This window comes from Anopheles funestus, chromosome 2RL (genome assembly GCF_943734845.2).
Source record: "Anopheles funestus chromosome 2RL, idAnoFuneDA-416_04, whole genome shotgun sequence".
Classification (NCBI taxonomy): Eukaryota; Metazoa; Arthropoda; class Insecta; order Diptera; family Culicidae; genus Anopheles; species Anopheles funestus.
In genome coordinates, this window is record NC_064598.1 from 18012026 (window position 1) to 18032606 (window position 20581).

Sequence of the window (20581 nt, forward strand, 5' to 3'; positions counted from 1 at the left end):
CGGACGAGTCGCTATTTAACGTTCACGTTCACGATCCGTTAAAGTTTGCTTTTTACGTATATGCCTTAAAAGTCATCGAAAACTATTTTGAATCTATTTTTAAAAAGCATCTAAACGAGAATAAGAAAACACATGATGCGTATCTGATGTTGTACTTATCAGATTGTTTAAATTTATTTCTTTTACTCAAACGCTGCTGCAATCGGCACGCACTGTTTCCGTACTACTTCTGGATTTGTACACTCGGAAAACTCCCCAACCTATCACACATACATTTACCACCGCAAGCATAGCGGAAATGATATCCTCGTGCATCTTAAGTTTCTGTTGCGTGCGATAGTAATGATTCTCTTCAGCAACCATCTCTTCGTCGCTCGTGATGAATTTATCGTGTGACACTCCAGCATCCACCAGACTTTGCATGATGTCTTTTGCCTCCTTGCCAGATATGAAATTACCTTCAAGCATTATTCCCTCGAGTTTGGGAGCGGCCACCAGTAACACGCTCACATTCAGCTCGTTGCAGAAATTGTGCTGTAAATCCAACACCTTCAGTGCTGGCAGATGAGCGCCGGTAAAATCCATTGTTGCAAACAACATGTTGTGGCTCAAAACTAACCATTCGAGTGTGGCGGGCAGATGGGTAACGGGTATCTCGTCCAGCGAATTGCTGCCCAAATGCAAACCGGTCAGCTTGGTGAAACGACTGAGCGTCGAACCATCGACGATAATGAAACGATTATGCGACAGAATCAACGTTTCCAGGTTCACCAGCGCGTTTAAGTTGTCGATCCGATCCATCTCGTTGTTTCGCAAATCCAGATACCGTAGCGCGTAGTCTGATCCGTTTACTTGCGGTGCGATCACCGTTTGTATGTAGTTATCACGAAAGTCCGCATATTCGAGATCGAGTGGAACTTCAAACCGTTTGATCGCCGCATTAGCTATTTGTACCGCTTTCGGACGATGCAGAGCATCGTGAAGAGTTGCATCGTATGCTATGATAACGTCTTGACGTGATATTACTTTATCGCTGGGATAAGCCAACCGTACCTTGTGCACCGGTTCCGGCGCAATCAGCTTCGAATGATTTTGGTTCGGTTTGTACAGGAAGTTTGGTACCGTACAGGCGAATATCTCCGAGCCAGGATCACATCGGTGCTCCCACAATGTGCTAGTATAGTTACCCGAACTATATGTCAGCAATAGAAGGAAACTGCAATGAAACAACAAGCCACTATTAATTACCAATTCACAATGCGTACGAAAGGTATTTTAGAATACCTACACAAGAACTCTCTCAAGAGACATCCTGGCGCTACAATTATGAGTCTAAGCAACTTCACAGTTTGGTTGTAACTATTAGCCGGACATTGCAAAATGTGCAGGATATCCTACACTGCTCACAAACTTCACGACAATGCACTTATTCTTATCACATGGGCACCATTTATGCTTGTCTTGATCAGGGCTTCCATGCCTAGTGACGTTCGTGTGCAAAGGAAAGTGCTATCAGTATTTGTGCTGGCCTTCCATTTAACTATGTAACGCGTTGGAATGAGAAAACTGCCAAGAAGGCACAACTTCTTGTCGGTAGATGCTGCGAGAAAAATCGCCCTTACCCTACAACGATCGCACCCTTGACAGTGAAGGTTTTGGATAAGAGAATCTTGGAAGTAGGGAACATAAATCGGTTACAATTGTCAGGGTAGCCGGGATCTCATGACACAGCGTCGTCCCCGGCATACTTTCTTATCAATGTCGCTCATCAAGAAAAACATCAGCTAGGGTCAACGGATGTGATATCGCAACTGGTTTCCTATTATAGTAGGATGTGTGACGTCTTTCACAGTAAGTTTGTCGTGCTTAACCAAAACACATTTCAGTCTTGTATTACACTTTGCCTTAGCATCATCCACGTTGCCGTCCAATCATGACGTGTGTCTTGCGGTATGTACTGATAGCTGTTTGCTGTGAAAAGTTTCAACAAATCCGGTTGTTAAGAATATGCATTTCTATCGTCCATCGGTACAGGTTGGTGATCGTACTGGTGGTATACCGTGCGGCATCGTGCGAAGCGTCCCATGGACACCGTTGTCTTGCTGGTTCGGAGCTGTTCGTTTGTATCCTTGCGAGGTTCGACTATCAGCCAGGACAAGATATACCAATGTTTGACCTACCGGCGGACGTAAAAGCGATACGTTTTGTAGAACCTTTCTACAACATTCATGAAAATGAGAACTTGATTGAAGTGTACGATGGTATACTCCATCGACAGCTAAACTCACCGCTAGCAATCGAGCTGACCGGTACTTACATGAGGACGATAGAGATCCCATCAAAAATGGAGTATGCAGATTTTTCAGACAACAACATCGCTCACGTGTATGTGCCCACGGATCAATCATATGCCTTACGGTATCTGGACCTTAACAGCAACCGCAAACTGCAACTCGAAAACATTAGCCGGCTCGTCAATCTGGAGACGTTACACCTGTCCGGTTGCAACATCGCAACACTTCCGCCTAACATGTTCGAAAACCTGAACCGCCTAGCACATCTAACGCTCGCCGCTAATGAAATGCACAAGGTCGATCTGAACTGGTTTCCGATGAGCCTTACCCTGCTCCGGCTGGATCAAAATTGGATGACAGAGTTTCATTTCTCTGGAAGTGCACGGTTCCCGCTGCTGGAGGATTTAAACATCGAATACAACGATCTAACCGGGCTGGACATCAATGCGCTTGTAGACACCGTGCCAAAACTGCGCCTTTTCTCGATCGGCCGAAATCCACTGAAGCGCACCGAGCTAGATGGTATACTGGCAGAGTTAAACCGTCGTAACATATCGTACTATAATATGGAGGAGGCGAGAGATCAGCATTGTGCCGAAAATGAACAGTACTTTCGAGGCATGTGCTTGCCGCAATCCGTTTTCGCACTCAGTTGGGTTGACTGGTTCGAAATGATATTCTTTGCCATTGTATTGGTAGCGTTGGCGATCGGAATTGCTTTCGGGGCTAGATTTTTATGGAAGAGATTCCATTCTAGTTAGACATAGTAATGTTAAAATATTGGGAACTTTGTAACTCGTTCCCTATTGCTTAGAATAAAACGAAAACATTAAACATAAAGTTAGTCTTGGTGTCATTATGCTTGGTTTTTATTGAAACTGGATTGTTTGGTGTCTTTTGCGTGACTTGTTTTGTTGGCCGCTACTGATCAACTTCTGCATAATAAATTCTCTCACGCCGGTTGTGTAGTTTTGAGGATCATCCCATCCGCACCATACCCACCCCAAGCAGGACAAATTATCACACTACGTTAAATTAAAGTCAAGGAAGCCCAGAAGTGCCAGACTGTGACGCTTTTGAGGTGTTAGTTCCACAAAAAAGAAGAATTATCTAATATTTTTTAAGCGATATTCTCGTCTCATCAGATGTTGAACAATTCATGTTCTTTCTTTTTTTAGTATATTCTAGGTTTCCCCAAAAAGTAATCGATAAGTGATCTGTTTAACAAATGACACGAGTGTGTATGATTTTTATTATCTGCCTTTATAGCAAGTTTATAGCAATTAAATTTTTCCTGAACTACGCTCTTACGCACAGGACTGATAATTCAGATATCGTTTCGTTAGCATTTGCTAGAAAAAGCCCAACAGAACATGTGCTTACACTGAATACGAAGAAATACAAACACGCCAATAAGCAGGCGTATAACGCGATAAACGTACTTCCATGAAACTTATCAAGTAAGCTATTTCGCAGAAGCAGAAAAAAAAATCGCCTGTACAAGATCAACAGATCGTACATTACTAGCCAGAAACATAGGCGCAGAATATTAAGCGGAATAGAATAATCGTTTACATTGCTGATAACGCTTGGAACATACGACGATTCAAGCAAACTGAAAGAACGTATAAACATTAAACAAGAACGTATCTTGGCACCTTTTTGATTGATAACAAATCCATGAACTACTGATACTCATCATTGCTAACTAGGGTTTAATGTGCTCTTTTCTACTAATTTCCATTATTGTAGTATTGATTTCCAAAATTTTAAGAGAAGCAAAATCAATCTGATGTTTGTGAAAAACGTTTAATTTCCTCTAATACATTTGGTTAATTTTATTGGCTTGATAAACTATCACAATAAACACTAATAGCACAAGGGTTCAATAGCGCATTTGGTACCAAATCCAGCGTATACTAAGCACAAACACACCCAACACTAGTATGGCTATCGATAGAAGGACAGCTCCCTTCCCAAGTGACCAATCATTAACTGATTCGTTGAGGCACAGATCTTCAAAGCGATACCCATCGTAATCACAATCCACATAGCCATCGCGCTCCATTCCGATGTAGTAGGACACATTGCGTCGCTTCAGTTCTGTTGTGATACGTTTCGCTTCGTTCTTCTCGAACGCATTGTATGCGATCGGTATAGCCTGAATTGCGGGGAAGGCCTTAAACAGTGCCACCAGATCTAGCGATGATATCGAATTGGTTTCCAAATCGAGCTCCCTTAGTTGGGACAGAACAACATTTTCCAGATTGATCGTACGCTGATCGTTACGCGCTAACCACAGAACTTTCAGATTCTTCGGTAAAATGCTAAAATCAAATTTGGCAATGTGATTATTACCCAGGTACAGATTCGTCAGATTGGCCATGCTTTTGAACGTATCCGGATCTATCTTGTCAATCCGATTACTTTCCAGATTGAGTGTCTGCAGTTGCTTCAGGGCAGTTAAATTTGAAACCTCGCTAACACTATTGTCTGCCAGATCCAGATAGCGCACATCGTACGTTAACGCCTTATCGGTTACGATCACTGAGATGATGTTGTCCGTAAAATCGCCCTCTAGCAGATTGGTTGGTACGAAGAGGTATCGCAATCGTGTTTTTTGAATCTGCACTACCACAGGATTGCGTAGCACAGTGCCATGTAACGTGGAGTCATATCGCATCAACTGGTTGTGTTGATTATAGTAGTACCGCTCGAACAATAACTGTACGGTATGGACGGTGGACGTGAAATTAACACTCGGGATACTGGCGGGATGTTTGGCTGCTATGTCCTCATCGTAGTGCATGTTCCAGATGCGACACACCGTTGGTTCGGTACCCGGTTCACAATTGTAGACGTGAGCGGAAATCACCGACCAGAGGGTTATCAGTGCCAGCAGCTGGAGGTATCTGTAGAAATGTTGAAAATAATAAAACCCCACCTTTAATATCTCATCCTCGTATCCTCGTGGGTTTGTCTTTTCCAATGTTACCTTCGCATTCTGATTGCTGATGTCAACTGTTAGAACTAGAGTACAGGGGTTATAGTGGAAAGCGAACCGCAAACGATGCTCAACTCAAGAGCAACTGCGTCGTTAGCCTGTTCAGCACTGACTGATAACAGCGCGTGCCTGATCGCTAGCGGTTTGGGATCGCTCAAGAAAATGATTAGTAATTGTGAGTTTGATGTGTTTTGCATATTTTGTCTAACAGCTCTCAGCACATGGTAAATAATACACACACCACAACCCAGCATATGAATATGCTTGTAATCACCAGCACTGGGTGGCACTGTAGATGTGCAGTGAATGAGCATGATTTACACCAAATTCGTATCAAAATAGTTTCCCGCCTATTGTACGGAACAGTGGGAGGGAACGGCCTTGCGATATTTACGCAAACTTCTCCACAGATTAATACAGAAGCAATGACATTGTATTTGATAAGGACGGTTGTGGGCAATATATGCATGGATAAAACTAAACACGATAAACTGAAATATTACATGTGTTTTATGGGCTCCAAAAGTGATCTCCTGATCTATTACCCCATGCCTCTCCGAAGGGAACAGATGCCTATCGAGATAGCACCTTGAAAGAACTAGAACGACGACTACCCGTTGTAAACTTCAAAATCAAAAATACATTAAAGTCCTTGTTGGCTTGTAAGAACGGTCTCGGCTGTGCTTTATTTTAATATGAATAAAAATCAAGAAAACATTGCACTAATGTCCGACTGTCATTTACACCGGTACCAATCCATCTCCCTGCCATAAGCCAATGTACGCCTGGATGCTACGCTTAATCGTCATCAACTCGATCGAGTCTTCCTCGGTGATGGAGTAGATTTCCGAGTACAGGAACTCATTCGGCACGACGTACGCATAGCTTAGCGGATTGATGTAGCTTGTGATCGACACCAGACGGTTTGGATCGAGCTCACCGTTCGTAAACAGTACGTTCGTCGATCGTGGATCCTGTCCACCGTAGTGTAGGTTCGTCAAGCGTACACCCTCGTAGATGACAGCGTCCGAAACCCACTCACCGAACAGGGCTCGACACGCCTCCAGGAAGAAGTGCATCGATACTCGATCGCCGAACGGTTGCTCGTCCAGATCCGTCGTCCGGAACCATCCGAACTCGGTACACGCTTGGTACTGGGTCTGACGCCACCCAAGGATGGCATTTTCCGGAGCACCCGGTTGCAATACTTTACCCGCTTCCATGTTCGCGTCGAAATCGAACGGATTGCAGGCCAGATTGGCGTAATACTCGTTCAGCCAGGTGACTAGATCTTGCAGCGCTGTTTCCTCCGTACTGTTTACCATGCTGGCACAAACATCCCGAATCTTTTCGGTGGTCTGTACGTTGAGCATCGCTTCCTGGATGGCCAGCTTCAGATGGAAGAAGAGTGTCTCCATATCCAGCAGGTTACCCGGCTCGATCCGCTCGCAGGTGTTGAGCAAGCTCGTTACCGTTTCATCCAGTCCAGCATCGATCAAGTATTGGGCAGTGCGGAAAGCGACCCAAATCAGATTGTTACACTCATTACCGCCGAAACGACGAATTATTTCTCCAATGTCTCCCGCATGCTCTGTGGCCTCTGCACCCCATGCACCGTCGATAATGTTCGGGAAGCGTTGTCGGGCCCAAGTTGCTAAGGCTCCTGCGTATCCAGTACACATCACATTTTTGGTTGTTAACAAATCCATGAACTATTGATACTCATCATTGATAACTATCGTTTAATGTGATCGTTTAAACTTCCAGGATTTTTTTGTTTATTGCTTGTATTGTTTTCCAACAATTCTGAGATTTTTTTTTATTCCTTTCATTTCCTCGATTAGAGGGCGTTAATTTTATTGGCTTGATAAACTATCACAATAAAGACTGATAGGACAAGGACGCGCGGTTTCAATAGCGCATTTGGTACCAAATCCAGCGTATACTAAGCACAAACACACCCATCACTAGTTTGGCTATCGATAGAAGGAGAGCTCCCTTCCCAAGTGACCAATCATTAACTGATTCATTGAGGCACAGATCTTCAAAACGATACCCACCGTAATCGCAATCCACATAGCCATCGCGCTCCATTCCGATGTAGTAGGATACATTGCGTCGCTTCAGTTCTGTCGTGATACGTTTCGCTTTGTTCTTCCCAAAGTCATTGTATGCGATCAGTATTGTTTCCATTGCGGGGAAGGCCTTAAACAGTGCCACCAGATCTAGCGATGATATCGAATTGGTTTCCAGATTGAGCTCCCTTAGTTGGGGCAGAACAACATCTTCCAGATTGATCGTGTGCTGATCGTTGCGCGCTATCCACAGAACTTTCAGTTTTTTGGGTAAAATGCTAAAATCAAATTTGGCAATGTGATTATAGCCCAGGTAAAGATGCGTCAGATTGGCCATTCCTTTGAACGTATCCGGATCGATCATACGAATCCGATTACTTTCCAGATTGAGTGTCTGCAGTTGCTTCAGGGCGGTTAAATTTGACACCTCGCGAATACTATTGTCTGCCAGATCCAGATAGCGAACATCGTACGTTAGCGCCTTATCGGTTACGATCACTGAGATGACGTTGTCCGTAAAATCACCCTCTAGCAGATTGGTTGGTACGAAGAGGTATCGCAATCGTGTTTTTTGAATCTGCACTACGACAGGATTGCGTAGCACAGTGCCATGTAACGTGGAGTCATATCGCATCAACTGGTTGTGTTGATTATAGTAGTACCGCTCGAACAATAACTGTACGGTATGGACGGTGGACGTGAAATTAACACTCGGGATACTGGCGGGATGTTTGGCTGCTATGTCCTCGTCGTAGTGCATGTTCCAGATGCGACACACAGTTGGTTCGGTACCCGGTTCACAATTGTAGACGTGAGCGGAAATCACCGACCAGAGGGTTATCAGTGCCAGCAGCTGGAGGTATCTGTAGAAATGTTGAAAATAATAAAACCCCACCTTTAATATCTCATCCTCGTATCCTCGTGGGTTTGTCTTTTCCAATGTTACCTTCGCATTCTGATTGCTGATGTCAACTGTTAGAACTAAAGTACGGGTAATAATAGAAAGCGAACCGCAAATGATGCTCCACTCAAGAGCAACTGCGTCGTTAGCCTGTTCAGCACTGACTGATAACAGCGCGTGCCTGATCGCTAGCGGTTTGGGATCGCTCAAGAAAATGATTAGTAATTGTGAGTTTGATGTGTTTTGCATATTTTGTCTAACAGCTCTCAGCACATGGTAAATAATACACACACCACAACCCAGCATATGAATATGCTTGTAATCACCAGCACTGGGTGGCACTGTAGATGTGCAGTGAATGAGCATGATTTACACCAAATTCGTATCAAAATAGTTTCCCCCTATTGTACGGAACAGTGGGAGGGAACGGCCTTGCGATATTTACGCAAACTTCTGCACAGATTAATACAGAAGCAATGGCATAATATTTGATAAGGACGGTTGTGGGCAATATATGTATGAGTAAAACGTGGTAAATATATCGGTGTGAAGCTTTATCGGTGTGAAGATCAGTGCAGGTTTCAAAACTAAACACGGTGAACTGAAATATTTCATACTTTTTAGGCGTTTCTCAAATGATCTCCTGATCTATTACCCCATGCCTCTCTGAAGGGATCAGATGCCTATCGAGATAGCACCTTGAAAGAACTAGAACGACGACTACCCACTGTAAATTTCAAAATCAAAAATACATTAAAGTCCTTGTTGACTTGTAAAAAGGGTCTCGTTTGTGCTTTATTTTAATATGAATAAAAATCAAGAAAACATTGCACTCATGTCCGACTGTCATTTACACTGGTACCAAACCATCTCCCTGCCATAAGCCAATGTACGCCTGGATGCTACGCTTAATCGTCGTCAGCTCGGTGGAGTCTTCCTCGGTAATGGAGTAGATTTCCGAGTACAGGAACTCATTCGGCACGACGTACGCATAGCTTAGCGGATTGATGTAGCTTGTGATCGACACCAGACGGTTTGGATCGAGCTCACCGTTCGTAAACAGTACGTTCGTCGATCGTGGATCCTGTCCACCGTAGTGTAGGTTCGTCAAGCGTACACCCTCGTAGATGACAGCGTCCGAAACCCACTCACCGAACAGGGCTCGACATGCCTCCAGGAAGAAGTGCATCGATACTCGATCACCGAACGGTTGCTCGTCCAGATCCGTCGTCCGGAACCATCCGAACTCGGTACACGCCTGGTACTGGGTCTGACGCCACCCAAGGATGGCATTTTCCGGAGCACCCGGTTGCAATACTTTACCCGCTTCCATGTTCGCGTCGAAATCGAACGGATTGCAAGCCAGATTGGCGTAATACTCGTTCAGCCAGGTGGCTAGATCTTGCAGCGCTGTTTCCTCCGTACTGTTTACCATGCTGGCACAAACATCCCGAATCTTTTCGGTGGTCTGTACGTTGAGCATCGCTTCCTGGATGGCCAGCTTCAGATGGAAGAAGAGTGTCTCCATATCCAGCAGGTTACCCGGCTCGATCCGCTCGCAGGTGTTGAGCAAGCTCGTTACCGTTTCATCCAGTCCAGCATCGATCAAGTATTGGGCAGTGCGGAAAGCGACCCAAATCAGATTGTAACACTCATTACCGCCGAAACGACGAATTATTTCTCCAATGTCTCCCGCATGTTCCTGGAAATCGAAACTCGCCAGCACTGTGGCTCCTGCACCCCATGCACCGTCGATAATGTTCGGGAAGCGTTGTCGGGCCCAGGTTGCTAGCGCTCCTGCGTATCCAGTACCCATCAGGATGATTTTGGCGTTCGGATCAAGTACCACATTGTTGCGCAAATGATCAATCCACTCGATCAGATCCATCAGCGCTTGTTCCGACTTCAGAAAGCGTAGGTTCTCCGTCGAATAGTCCCTAAAGGAAAAAAAACGCATAATGTTGTCAACCGTACATGTCACGACGTAGTGATCAACAGCAGTAGTATACGGATACTTACTGCACTGGGGTGCTGGTTCCATAGTATCGATGCTCGTTCGTAAACAGCCATGCCCCATCACGGGCAGCCGTATCATACAGCAATCCGTGCTCGATGTAGTACGTCGTCAGTGCAAAGTTTCCACCGACGAAAATAAAAATCGGTCCACCCGGTCGGTAGAACTCATCGTTCGAAAAGTAGCTAAACTCAAACGTATCTCTGCTTTGTGGATTGAAGTGATCAATCTTCGTGCGGAACCGATTCCCAACAATGTTTGGGTTGCGCGGCACAAAATCACGCGGGATGGTTGGCTGTACAAGATGTCGCTGTAGCGCACCAAGAATCGGTGTATTTCTGGACGTAGCACTAATGTCTTGTGCAGGTGTGCATTCTACCAGCGTCACAAACAGCACCACCGCAAAGGGTATCACTTTGGAGAGTAACATTTTGAAACTTAACCGGCTCGTTGGCGTGTGTACGGCGGTTTATAAAGTGTGTCCAGTGCGGTCTTTTCCTTTTGTTGTTTGGAGATAGGATTGTGGACTTGGATTGTGGGTCATAATGTTTGTTATCGCTATCGATCTGAACTGATCAAATGTCCGAAATGGACGCCATAATTTGATGGTTTTTTATGGTTTTTTTTCACTGTTCCGGTATGGATTGATAGCTTTGCTGTAATGCAACGCCGCGACTATTTCCATTGAAGCTACTCGCTAGTGTTTAGTGTTTCACAATCTTGACAAAGGTTAAATTGGTTCGTTATCGATCATACGGCGTTAAGTTCACAGGCCCATAGGTTAAGATGAATGAGTTTTCTGATGCCTTTGTTTAAAAATCTTTCTTTTACCTTTTTATTACACTATTTACTAAAAAACCTGCTAGCAAAAACAAATCTAAAACAACGGCTGTTCAAATATCGCCTCAACTGCACTCAAATTTTAAACCGCCTAAAAGTATGCAAAAATTTGTTACAACAGAAAGCGGCAGAATCCATCTGTTTAGAACTGTTGTACGTGGTTGTTTTATGTTTTAATACATGTTTTGTGATCCACAAAAAGAAATTATGTTTTTTGCTAAAGTTTCGCCAGCAATTGGACAATTAATAGAGATTTACCAGCATCTAGAAAACGAACGATGGCTATATTTAAAGAAGTGTTTAAACGTCACGCTCTCCAACCGTGTAATCATATCGTAAGCGAAGTGTGTTACATTTTGACAGTTCATTTTGTAAGTGAAAATATAAACAAAACAGCGGTAAGTAAATTTTAGCACATATTTCGTTTTAACTAGTTAAAACATATCAAGCGTGTGGAAAAAAAGCTGCGAAAGTCCTTTTTATACTTCTCCTGATTGTTTCCTCGTTATTGTTTGTAGATATGTTAATATACTACAAAGTTCAAAAGGGTTGTGGACTCCTTGACCCGCTTGGTAGTAGTGTATTTCATAATCATGGCACAAGCTAACAAACTAACAACAATGGCTATTATCTGGAGATTCCATTTTGGGAGATGTGTTTTAATTTTAACAAATTGCAATTTACAAAGCCATTCAAGTCGTACACCGTTCTCACACTCGTAATATTTCTCCGTTCAAACCAAACAAATCCGACCATCCATTATGGTGATTATCGCATGGCAATCGCTTTTGCTGGTGTCATAAACTCAATACAATCAGCTCGCCATTAATCGTATTAGGTAAAATTTTGATAACACGAGTTACCTTGCTCGAACTCGAAACGATACGTAGACCACGGACGGAAGTAATGGGCTATGTGAATTATCTGCCGGAACCTTCAAGAAACCGAAGGAGGTCCGTGTGTTGGTGATATTGCTTCCCTCTTAACGATGGTCCAGATCGCATAGATCGCATGAATTCTTTAATGCATCTGGCTTGGTACGATTGAAATGCCACAAAACATTTCGCAGCAAACAAAAGCTTCCATAAATGGCTGCAATTCGCGATACGCGCCTAGGATTATCGCGTGTCGTGCGATACAAAACTCAAGATAATCTGCGGGTTAAAGCCAATGGTATAAAAGCTACCCCCTGGACACCGTGCGCCGATCGGGTAGTCCAGGGTGGTCTACAGCATAGGCTACAGCTCGCTTTAGTTATACATTTACGCTTGAGTTACGTGTGCGTGCCGTTGAAAAAATTAACGCGATGAAAGGATCACTTCCTCTCCTGGTGGCCATTGCCACCGTTGTGTTGTGCAGTGAGTTGGCGCACGGTATGTTGCGCGAAGCATGGTTCGAAACTCGTGTCGATCACTTTAATTCGCGCAATCAGGATAAGTTTGCTATGCGTTACTATATCAACGATGAGCATGCGTACGCCCGTGGTCCAATCTTTGTCGTGGTCGGTGCCGCAGGTCCCATCCAGACGCGATGGATCACCGAAGGACTGTTTTACGATACAGCGTATCTCGAGGGTGCTTATCTGTTTGCGAACGAGCTGCGATACTTCGGACACAGTCTACCGGTCGAGTAAGTACTCAGAATGAAACAGTGGCGTTTTCATCAGCGGATACTGCAGTATAATGTCCCTGTTTCGTTGCACTTAGAAACGCTGAAACGGAGAATCTGGACTTTCTAAACGCCGATCAAGCGTTAGCTGATTTAGCCGAATGGATTACCTACCTAAGGCAAACGTATGTTAACAACCCGAACGCTAAAGTCATCCTGATGGGAACTGCGTACGGTGGTGCACTAGCTACGTGGTTCCGCCAGAAGTATCCCCATCTGGTAAGTGGAGTCTGGGTATCGAGTGGTGCGATCGAAGCTGACTTTGCGTTCGCCAGCTACAACGTCGCACTCGGTGAAAGCATCCGTCAGTATGGTAGCGACACATGTTACAGCACCATCTGGAGTGGGTTCCGTGTGGCCCAAAACATGGCACACCTCGGTTTGGCCGATCTGCTCTCGACCGAATTTCATCTGTGCGAACCGCTCGATACGGACAACGAGCTGGAGGTGCGTGCCTTCCTGCTTGGGCTGCGAGATGACATCGAGTTCGAGATGCTTCATCTACGCAACACCAACTCCATCCGCGAGATGTGCGAAGACATGGACCAGCAGCGAGACAGCAGCCTGAACGCACTGATCGATTGGTTTGCTCGCGAGCACCAGTACGAGCAGTGTGTGCACATGAACTTCGACAGCTACATGGAGCGTTACGTCGAGACGGACTTTAACACCGCGAGCTTACAGGCAGGCCATCGGCAGCGGCTCTATCTCCAGTGCACGGAGGAAGGTTTCTTCCCGACCACCTCCGAATCGGAAGATCAACCGTTCGGTAACATGATCGGACCGGACTTCTTCGTGCAGGTGTGTCAGCGTGCATTCGGCGAGTGGCTTACCGAGGACGTTATCTTTAAGCAGCTTCGTTCCACGAATACACGATTCGGTGGACTTGAGCCGGCAATCGAGCGGGCCCACTTCACCAACGGTGGTGTCGATCCGTACCGTGTCGGAAGCCCGTTGGAAGATCTCAACCCAAAAACACCGGCCACGCTCATTCCGCACACGTTCGTAGCGCCCGATCTGGAGTCGATTGACTATGAGTACGACTCGGAAGAGTTGATTGCCGCTAAGGAGCGCACGAGAACGCTGATCGATGTGTGGATATTCGAGGACTTTGAACCGATCCACGCATAACACTGAGCGGTTGTGTTGATTATGATTAATTAAAATAAAAAACCAAATTTGATTTCTAATCAGAGCTTTTTTTACTGCTTGATATGGGCTTTATCTTTATGGGACTAAAAATCAATATGTCAATTATGTGCTTATCGTGGATTGAATGGAAACAGATAGCTTTCAACCAATTCCTTCAGACGGCGTTTCACCGCGATCAACTCTGCCGAATCGTTACCTTCCGAAATGGCACCCAGATCTGCTCCAGCCAGCTCGCCCGGGATCACATCAGAAAGTGCGTACGCATTCAGATCGGACACGATGCTCGTATAACGCCATGGATCGAACGCACCGTTCGTAAAGTGAACCTGCATGACGTTCGGTGTGCTACCACCGAATCGTTCGTTCGTTCTTTCGGTCGAGCGGAACATAAGCTCGGGTGTAATCCACTCACCAAACACACGCCGGCACATCTCGTAGTATAGTTCCATCTGGACCCGCTCACCGAACGGTTGCAGATCAGAATCGGTCGTAAAGAACCACCCGTATTCGGTACACTGCTGGTACAGAAATTGACGTTCCCCTGCCATACTAATCTCCGCCGATACGGATGTTTCCCCAAGCGTTTCCACAAATTGATCGAAGCTTACAATAATGCAACCGTCATCCTCCACAAAGCGTGTGTTAAACCAGAGAGCAAATGCTTCCAGGGATGTTGAGAACCCTTCGCGTGTAATATCATTACACACTGTCTCAAACTCCTCAATGCTGGAATAAGAATTCCTCAATAAAATAAGGCTCCAATAAATCACCACTCGCGCGCGCTACTTACTTTCCATTGCGTAGCGTGTACAGCTCGATGGAGGTCATCAGCATGCTGAAGAAGTATGCCACCTCCATACGATCGTCCGTATCGACTGGGCTACAAAGATTTAGCTTATTGTACAGTACCTCCCCGAACCCGGAATCGATCAAATTCTGTGCCACATGGAAAGTAATGAAGATACGATTGTAACACTCCTGGCTACCTGCTACGATTGCCGTTTCGGCCCATCCGAAGGAGAATTCTTGGAAGTCGTACACCGCATTTAGATAACCGCTTGACGACCAAGCAGCATCTGCCAGATGCGGATACCGTATGCGAAACCACGTGGCTAATGCTCCTCCAAGCCCATTACCGGCTACAAGTGCATGGGCGAATGGATTACGAATTACAGTGCGTCGTAGATGAAGCACAAAGTCGGCCACATCTGCTAGAATTTGTTCGGTGTTTAGCAAACGCAAACTCTCCACACTAAGATCACTGTAGGAGAGGAGAAAGATCGGCATTACTGTTCCATTCACTGGCTACAATTATTCACACTTTACTCACCCAACCGGTTGACTTTCGCCGTAGAATCGTGTTTCAAGTGCAAATACAGCTCCACCCAAATCACGGGCCATTTCGTTGATGAGCGTACTTTCGTCGATTAAGGACGCATCGAGTGGAATATCCCCCGTGAGAAAGATCAACAAAGGACCACCTTCTACAAAGTGATCCATTAACATCAAATATCGGTTGCTCCACGTAGCACCATCTTGGTTATTGAAATGATCCACTTCGGTAGTGAAAAACTCCTCCGTAATGTTTGCGTTTCTCGTCGTTGGATTCGATTTGGGCACTACGCTGCGATATTTGCTCAAGGAAGATGGCGCTGAAATGCCTTCCAATTTGTTGGAAAGTTTCGCTGTCAGGGTCACACCACATGTGGCCAGCAGAAGGAACACTAGTAACTTCATGTTTTATTCTCACCCCGTCCACTGTTCCACTAAAGGGCCCGTACTGTATGGGTTTTTGGTTGGTACGTTCAAAGCTTTTATAGGAATGTTTCATCAGATACGACGGAGCGAGCTTTACGATTTGTCCGATAGGAATTCAATCATAAAATCTTCCTATCTAGTGTTGTTGTCTAGTGTTGACCACAATATCTCTGTACCGTGAGACATTATCGATTGAGAAGCACATCCAATAGCTGGCTCGTGCGCGTGAATCCTTCGCGTTTCTTCATCATAAAGATACTCCGATTACGTTCCTGGATTATTCACTACTTATCGCATGCAGCCTCGAGTCTAGCGTTCCGATTGCCAGACAGGAAACAACTGTTTCTCACGATTATCTACCATTGGACCTATGAAAGTGGTAACATTTCACGAAGGTGTCGAATGTATTGCAGTATAAGTTACTGTGGAAATTATCTGCTAAAGTTACGACCTACCCTATCCTGTCCGTATCACTTGTCCCAGTAATACTTTTAAGTTATTATTCGACTGATTCCAACAGTTTGTCCATTCATGAAGCATATTTTTTGTATATTGCTTTCGTTGAAAATCGATTGAACATTTAATGCTATAGGCAAATGGCGTTTAAACATGCATCGTAAATCGTTAAATGCCTATCACCCCATTTAGAAAAAAAACGCACCGAAGGTATCGATACGCGTGAGGAATTCGTTTCCCCAATAGCGAAGGTTTCCGTTGCTATGAGCCGCAAACAAAGTAGCTGTCGGTATATTTTAAACCATCGCAGGATCTGCCCTGGGAGAGTTGGATTTTTTTGTCTTCGTTATAAAAGAAGTGAAAATTTAGTTTATATTGCTTTATCTTGCTATAAGTGTTGAATTGGTGTGTGCAGAAATAATGTCTTTCGAGGTATTAGTACGGCATACAATGTGCATAATTCTTTAAGCTACAATCGAAACGTTTCGCTTCCGCTTGCAGCAAGACCGTCGCAGCATTTACGAACGTCGCCGCAACATACTTTACCTGGTGGCCAATTATCTATCATCCATGGGACTTCATCAGACGCGCCAGGCTTTGATCGATGAGACGCATTTAACAAGCGAATATGAAGTTTGCGATAACATCGATCTCGACACCATGTACCAAGACTTTTGCAGCTACTTTCTGCTCAAGTTCGGCAAGCAGCCACGTATCGTGAAGCGCACCGAAACGATTGGACCCCTCCCAACAGTGCAGCAACGGAAGCTATCCGGTGCGAGACGTAAACCACCGGCTCCGGCGTTAAAACCGGATTCACTCACCGGTGCCGGTGATGAACTGCAGGCGGCACTGCGAATTACACCCGGCAATCTAGCGGTCAATGCAACCGATCATACCGAGACTGCTGCCCCGATAGTACCGTATGCAAATCCGAAGCTGTTAGTACGCTTGCAAGACCATTTCACCAGCGAATGGAAGGATCTTGCGGAGGAAGTCTGTAGGGATTTAATTCGTAAGGACCTACGCCAACGCTGGTCGAACATTAAAGGGCTCGAAGGACCGATCAAGGTGCTGAAGGAAAGTGTCATCGCTCCGCTGGAGCATCCGGAACTGTTTGTGGGTTTAGCTCAACCCTGGCGCTGCGTGTTACTACACGGTGCACCGGGAACGGGCAAAACTTTACTGGCACGCACCCTGTGCTCGGAAACACGGGATTCGGTGACCTTCTTCAGCACCACTGCCAGCACATTGATATCGAAATGGCGCGGCGAATCGGAGAAATTAATCCGGATACTGTACGAAGTGGCCAAATTTTATGCACCTTCGATCATCTTCGTCGATGAGTTCGATAGTTTGGCATCGCGGCGCGATACGATCCGCGAGCATGAAGCCTCGAAGCGGTTCAAGAACGAGTTTCTTTCGCTTATCGATGGGTTGGAAAGTGCGGCGGCCAACGAACCGGCACCCGCCGACGGTCGAGATCGGGTATTTCTGTTGGCTAGCACCAATCTGCCCTGGGAACTAGATCCGGCCTTTTTGCGCCGTTTCGAGCGCAAAATTCTCGTTGACTTACCAACGCCCGACGGGCGGAAGGAACTGATTGAGCATCTGCTGCCCACGGTAACCGCATGGCCCGAGCAGGAAATTCAGCAAATTGTCATCCTATCCGAGGGTTGGACGGGAGATGAAGTTCGACTTGCCTGCAAGGAAGCATCGATGATGCTGCTGAGAAATAAGATCACGGATCGGCGGACGATTGCGGGCAGAGTTGAACACGAGGAGCTTCAGTTTCCGATGCTGCGCAAAGCCTTCGAACAGTTGCGTCCCGGATGCGTGGAGCTGGCACAGAAGCATCGCGAATGGAATCAACGGTACGGAACACAGTTGGTCGACTGACCGCGAGTAAAACGGACGTGCTTTGCGTAACATAGCAAACGTATATATTTCCATTCTTCTCTCTGCTTTGCCCGTGAGGTTGGGGTTCTTTTTTTAATTCATTCACTTAAAGAAATAACTAAACAAAATTTCATGTGAAAGTGAAGCTTGGTGATGAATGGGGTGACTATTGTCGTCGTCCCGTATGTAAAGCGAGAGCAATTAGGTAGCAACGGAGCAGTATAGAACACTGTCCCGACTGGGTCATTTAATTATGTATCGTCATTATCATGTGAAGTACAACCAAATACACAATGCTGTCGCTTCAACAAAGGTTATCACTGGACAATGCTAAAAAGGAATCTCGTGTGCTCCGAAACGCGTGGAACACGATAATAGTCTCCTACAATTCGGCACTGTTAAAGCACAACAAATACATAACACCACACGGTCGCGGCCATTACGATTGCCTTGCTCGCTTCTGCTGTGTATGCTGTTGCTGTTGCTGTTGAGACATCCGCTGCCCATGGTATAGTCCTGTGTAATAGCCACTCATGTACCAAGACATTAGCATCGCGGAAAGATTCTCCGACTCCACATCCTCCGCGTCTTCTAGCATCGGGGGCATCGGAGGCGGTGGGGGAACCATATACGCGGTAGACATACTCGGACCCAGCATACCCGATCGCCCACTCCTTCCGGTCGCCGTTGGCCCAACGCTCGTGCGGCCAAAGTTCGGTCCGAAGTTAATTTTTATCTTGCTCGCTTGCTTCGTGAACCGCTCGTCATCGCTAATATCCATCTGAGAGTCCGCGGCCGCTGCTTCCGCTTCTGCTGCATCCACACGCTGCTGTCTACGGGCCTTCCTTCCCCAGGATGGTAACAGTTCCTCCAGCAGGACGGTCTGTTCGTTGTTATAACCCACGTAGCGAATCAAACAATCACCCTGATTTCCGAATCCGATGATTTTTGCCTCGTAATCCACTCCATCGTCGTAGGTGGCCCGCACGTAGTCGCCGATTTCGAACGCGTCTGTACGAGGCCCGTTTGTCATGGGCTGGTCATGTTCCGATATTTCTATTGTGCCCTTTTCTTCATGTTCCGGCGTACCGACAGTAGCCTCACCACCGGTTGAATCGCTATCTTTCTTTTGCTGTTTACGATTCTTGATGCCACTGCAACCAGCTGCTTCTGCTAGGGCGTTTCGGTTCGTGTTCATAGCCAACCGCTTTGCAACCTCTGCTTTTATCAGTGCTAATGATGCATCATACTTTTTGATTATAATACTGTCGTCCCAAATATCCTCGCGGCCAATCGCACCGCCCAATGGCACGGACGCTGGTTCCATTTGCGCTTCTGGAACAGCATTCGGCATTTGCTAGAAGGGGTAACATGTAAACAAAGCAAACGCTGTAGTGGTACGTACAAAAAAAACACCAAATTCAACAACATACCGAATTTCTGCCACTTGTGCTCATTGCAAAACTACGTACAAATCAAATTGAATTGTGTAAATTAATGCAGCAATTTAGTAATGGTACAATATCGCAACTTTTCCTACAATACAGGGTTTGACAGATGTTTGTTTGTGTTCCGTTTGGTGTCAAATTCGAAATTCGAACTTCGAAAAATTGTGGATACAATTTGGTCAAAGTTTTCTCGTTTTGCCCACTGTGATTTTCCACCCGAGAAGAAAAGCGGTTATAAATTGTACAATTGCAAAATCATTTTTTCCTATTTTTAAGAAAGTTTATATTCAACAAACTGTTCGAAATTATTACAAAACATTTAATACACAAATTTGTATCCTGTATATAAATAATGTGTATATTGAATCCGACATTTTCGCCTCTTCTGCCATACTAGAATTGTAATGAATTTGAAGTTCAAACAAAGGAATAAATAGAGTGCGATCAAAATGATCATTTTCTTATCAGTATGGAACATATCGAATTCAATACGAGAAACAGCTCTCATTTGCATTAGGCCGCCTGTGCAAGAACATTCTTGGCCCACATTTCATTTGTGTGACTTCCGTGTGATTAAGAACACATTGTTCTCGTTAATTAAATCACGTTATTCTTCCATCGCCTCGCATCACAATACAGCATGGTGCATCGAGAACTGGAGCATATCACGTATCATACTAACGGAAAAGCACGTCACATTTACCGCTAAACTTCTTGAAGACACTTGACATGCAATTGCAAGATATGCATTGAAACACACAATCTTTTAATCTTGTTCACAACTAGTAAGACTTGTGATGTTTTTAGCACGAAAGAAATCTACGTTGGGAATGGTGTAAAAAGTGGGATTGCTCGTCCATTCACAAGAAATGTTTTGAGAAAATATTTAGTGATGGGTTTAGAACGAATGGATTGCATGTTAAATATCCATTTCTAGAAATGTTGTATTCTATTCTGATTGTTATCTATATTACCGTTACCGATTTAAAAAAAAGAACCAGATATAGAATATTTGACTCATCCTAATGTGATCATCGATGTAATGTCCACATTTCAATGTTTTCGCAAATTT

General features: G+C 45.1%; 9 protein-coding genes across 10 annotated transcripts; 3 read left to right on the plus strand and 6 right to left on the minus strand.

The window, feature by feature from the left end:
• Window positions 1-164: 164 nt before the first annotated feature.
• LOC125766490 (uncharacterized) lies at window positions 165-1674 on the minus strand. Its single transcript, XM_049432513.1, has 2 exons — window positions 1289-1674; window positions 165-1216 (listed from the first exon to the last, which is right to left on the minus strand). Exons 1-2 carry the CDS (start codon window positions 1309-1311, stop codon window positions 187-189), a joined length of 1053 nt encoding a protein of 350 aa, XP_049288470.1. The 5' UTR covers window positions 1312-1674; the 3' UTR covers window positions 165-186.
• Window positions 1675-1791: 117 nt separating this feature from the next.
• On the plus strand, window positions 1792-3134 carry LOC125766491 (uncharacterized). Its single transcript, XM_049432514.1, has 2 exons — window positions 1792-1950; window positions 2035-3134. The coding sequence occupies exons 1-2, from the start codon at window positions 1934-1936 to the stop codon at window positions 3053-3055; spliced, it is 1038 nt and encodes a 345-aa protein (XP_049288471.1). The 5' UTR covers window positions 1792-1933; the 3' UTR covers window positions 3056-3134.
• A 1-nt stretch (window position 3135) lies between these two features.
• On the minus strand, window positions 3136-8458 carry LOC125766493 (uncharacterized). Of its 2 annotated transcripts, XM_049432517.1 has the most exons (3): window positions 8320-8458; window positions 7801-8236; window positions 3136-4770 (listed from the first exon to the last, which is right to left on the minus strand). In XM_049432517.1, the coding sequence occupies exons 1-3, from the start codon at window positions 8325-8327 to the stop codon at window positions 4180-4182; spliced, it is 1035 nt and encodes a 344-aa protein (XP_049288474.1). In that variant the 5' UTR covers window positions 8328-8458; the 3' UTR covers window positions 3136-4179. The 2 variants fall into 2 exon arrangements, with proteins under 2 accessions (XP_049288474.1, XP_049288473.1); XM_049432516.1 differs by lacking the exon at window positions 3136-4770 and having other exon boundaries at window positions 7131-8236.
• LOC125766494 (thymus-specific serine protease-like) lies at window positions 5832-7022 on the minus strand. Its single transcript, XM_049432519.1, has one exon. It carries the CDS (start codon window positions 7005-7007, stop codon window positions 6039-6041), a length of 969 nt encoding a protein of 322 aa, XP_049288476.1. The 5' UTR covers window positions 7008-7022; the 3' UTR covers window positions 5832-6038.
• A 610-nt stretch (window positions 8459-9068) lies between the features above and the next one.
• Window positions 9069-11072, minus strand: LOC125766483 (putative serine protease K12H4.7). The gene is made up of 2 exons (XM_049432499.1): window positions 10294-11072; window positions 9069-10211 (listed from the first exon to the last, which is right to left on the minus strand). The coding sequence occupies exons 1-2, from the start codon at window positions 10716-10718 to the stop codon at window positions 9125-9127; spliced, it is 1512 nt and encodes a 503-aa protein (XP_049288456.1). The 5' UTR covers window positions 10719-11072; the 3' UTR covers window positions 9069-9124.
• A 1362-nt stretch (window positions 11073-12434) lies between these two features.
• On the plus strand, window positions 12435-14033 carry LOC125765215 (thymus-specific serine protease-like). The gene is made up of 2 exons (XM_049430124.1): window positions 12435-12757; window positions 12835-14033. Exons 1-2 carry the CDS (start codon window positions 12435-12437, stop codon window positions 13925-13927), a joined length of 1416 nt encoding a protein of 471 aa, XP_049286081.1. The 3' UTR covers window positions 13928-14033.
• LOC125766485 (putative serine protease K12H4.7) lies at window positions 13949-15685 on the minus strand. The gene is made up of 3 exons (XM_049432502.1): window positions 15279-15685; window positions 14739-15209; window positions 13949-14674 (listed from the first exon to the last, which is right to left on the minus strand). Exons 1-3 carry the CDS (start codon window positions 15683-15685, stop codon window positions 14059-14061), a joined length of 1494 nt encoding a protein of 497 aa, XP_049288459.1. The 3' UTR covers window positions 13949-14058.
• An 818-nt stretch (window positions 15686-16503) lies between these two features.
• LOC125766486 (katanin p60 ATPase-containing subunit A-like 2) lies at window positions 16504-18373 on the plus strand. Its single transcript, XM_049432503.1, has 2 exons — window positions 16504-16594; window positions 16664-18373. Exons 1-2 carry the CDS (start codon window positions 16583-16585, stop codon window positions 18059-18061), a joined length of 1410 nt encoding a protein of 469 aa, XP_049288460.1. The 5' UTR covers window positions 16504-16582; the 3' UTR covers window positions 18062-18373.
• On the minus strand, window positions 18101-19710 carry LOC125766496 (survival motor neuron protein). Its single transcript, XM_049432521.1, has 2 exons — window positions 19495-19710; window positions 18101-19418 (listed from the first exon to the last, which is right to left on the minus strand). The coding sequence occupies exons 1-2, from the start codon at window positions 19516-19518 to the stop codon at window positions 18501-18503; spliced, it is 942 nt and encodes a 313-aa protein (XP_049288478.1). The 5' UTR covers window positions 19519-19710; the 3' UTR covers window positions 18101-18500.
• Window positions 19711-20581: the final 871 nt, after the last annotated feature.

Coding starts and splice junctions, on each gene's coding strand:
- LOC125766490 (XM_049432513.1), bottom strand. CDS start 1,311: ATGTCTCTTGAGAGAGTTCTTGT. Junction 1,217..1,288: donor TCTCTTGAGAGAGTTCTTGT/GTAGGTATTCTA, acceptor GTTTCATTGCAG/TTTCCTTCTATTGCTGACAT.
- LOC125766494 (XM_049432519.1), bottom strand. CDS start 7,007: ATGGATTTGTTAACAACCAAAAATGTGATGTGTACTGGATACGCAGGA.
- LOC125766493 (XM_049432517.1), bottom strand. Junction 4,771..7,800: donor CAGACAATAGTATTCGCGAG/GTGTCAAATTTA, acceptor AGTGTTAGCGAG/GTTTCAAATTTAACTGCCCT.
- LOC125766483 (XM_049432499.1), bottom strand. CDS start 10,718: ATGTTACTCTCCAAAGTGATACCCTTTGCGGTGGTGCTGTTTGTGACG. Junction 10,212..10,293: donor GGAACCAGCACCCCAGTGCA/GTAAGTATCCGT, acceptor TTTTTCCTTTAG/GGACTATTCGACGGAGAACC.
- LOC125765215 (XM_049430124.1), top strand. CDS start 12,435: ATGAAAGGATCACTTCCTCTCCTGGTGGCCATTGCCACCGTTGTGTTG. Junction 12,758..12,834: donor GGACACAGTCTACCGGTCGA/GTAAGTACTCAG, acceptor CGTTGCACTTAG/AAACGCTGAAACGGAGAATC.
- LOC125766485 (XM_049432502.1), bottom strand. CDS start 15,685: ATGAAGTTACTAGTGTTCCTTCTGCTGGCCACATGTGGTGTGACCCTG. Junction 15,210..15,278: donor GGCGAAAGTCAACCGGTTGG/GTGAGTAAAGTG, acceptor CCTCTCCTACAG/TGATCTTAGTGTGGAGAGTT. Junction 14,675..14,738: donor TACACGCTACGCAATGGAAA/GTAAGTAGCGCG, acceptor TTCTTATTCCAG/CATTGAGGAGTTTGAGACAG.
- LOC125766496 (XM_049432521.1), bottom strand. CDS start 19,518: ATGAGCACAAGTGGCAGAAATTCG. Junction 19,419..19,494: donor GCACAAGTGGCAGAAATTCG/GTATGTTGTTGA, acceptor TACCCCTTCTAG/CAAATGCCGAATGCTGTTCC.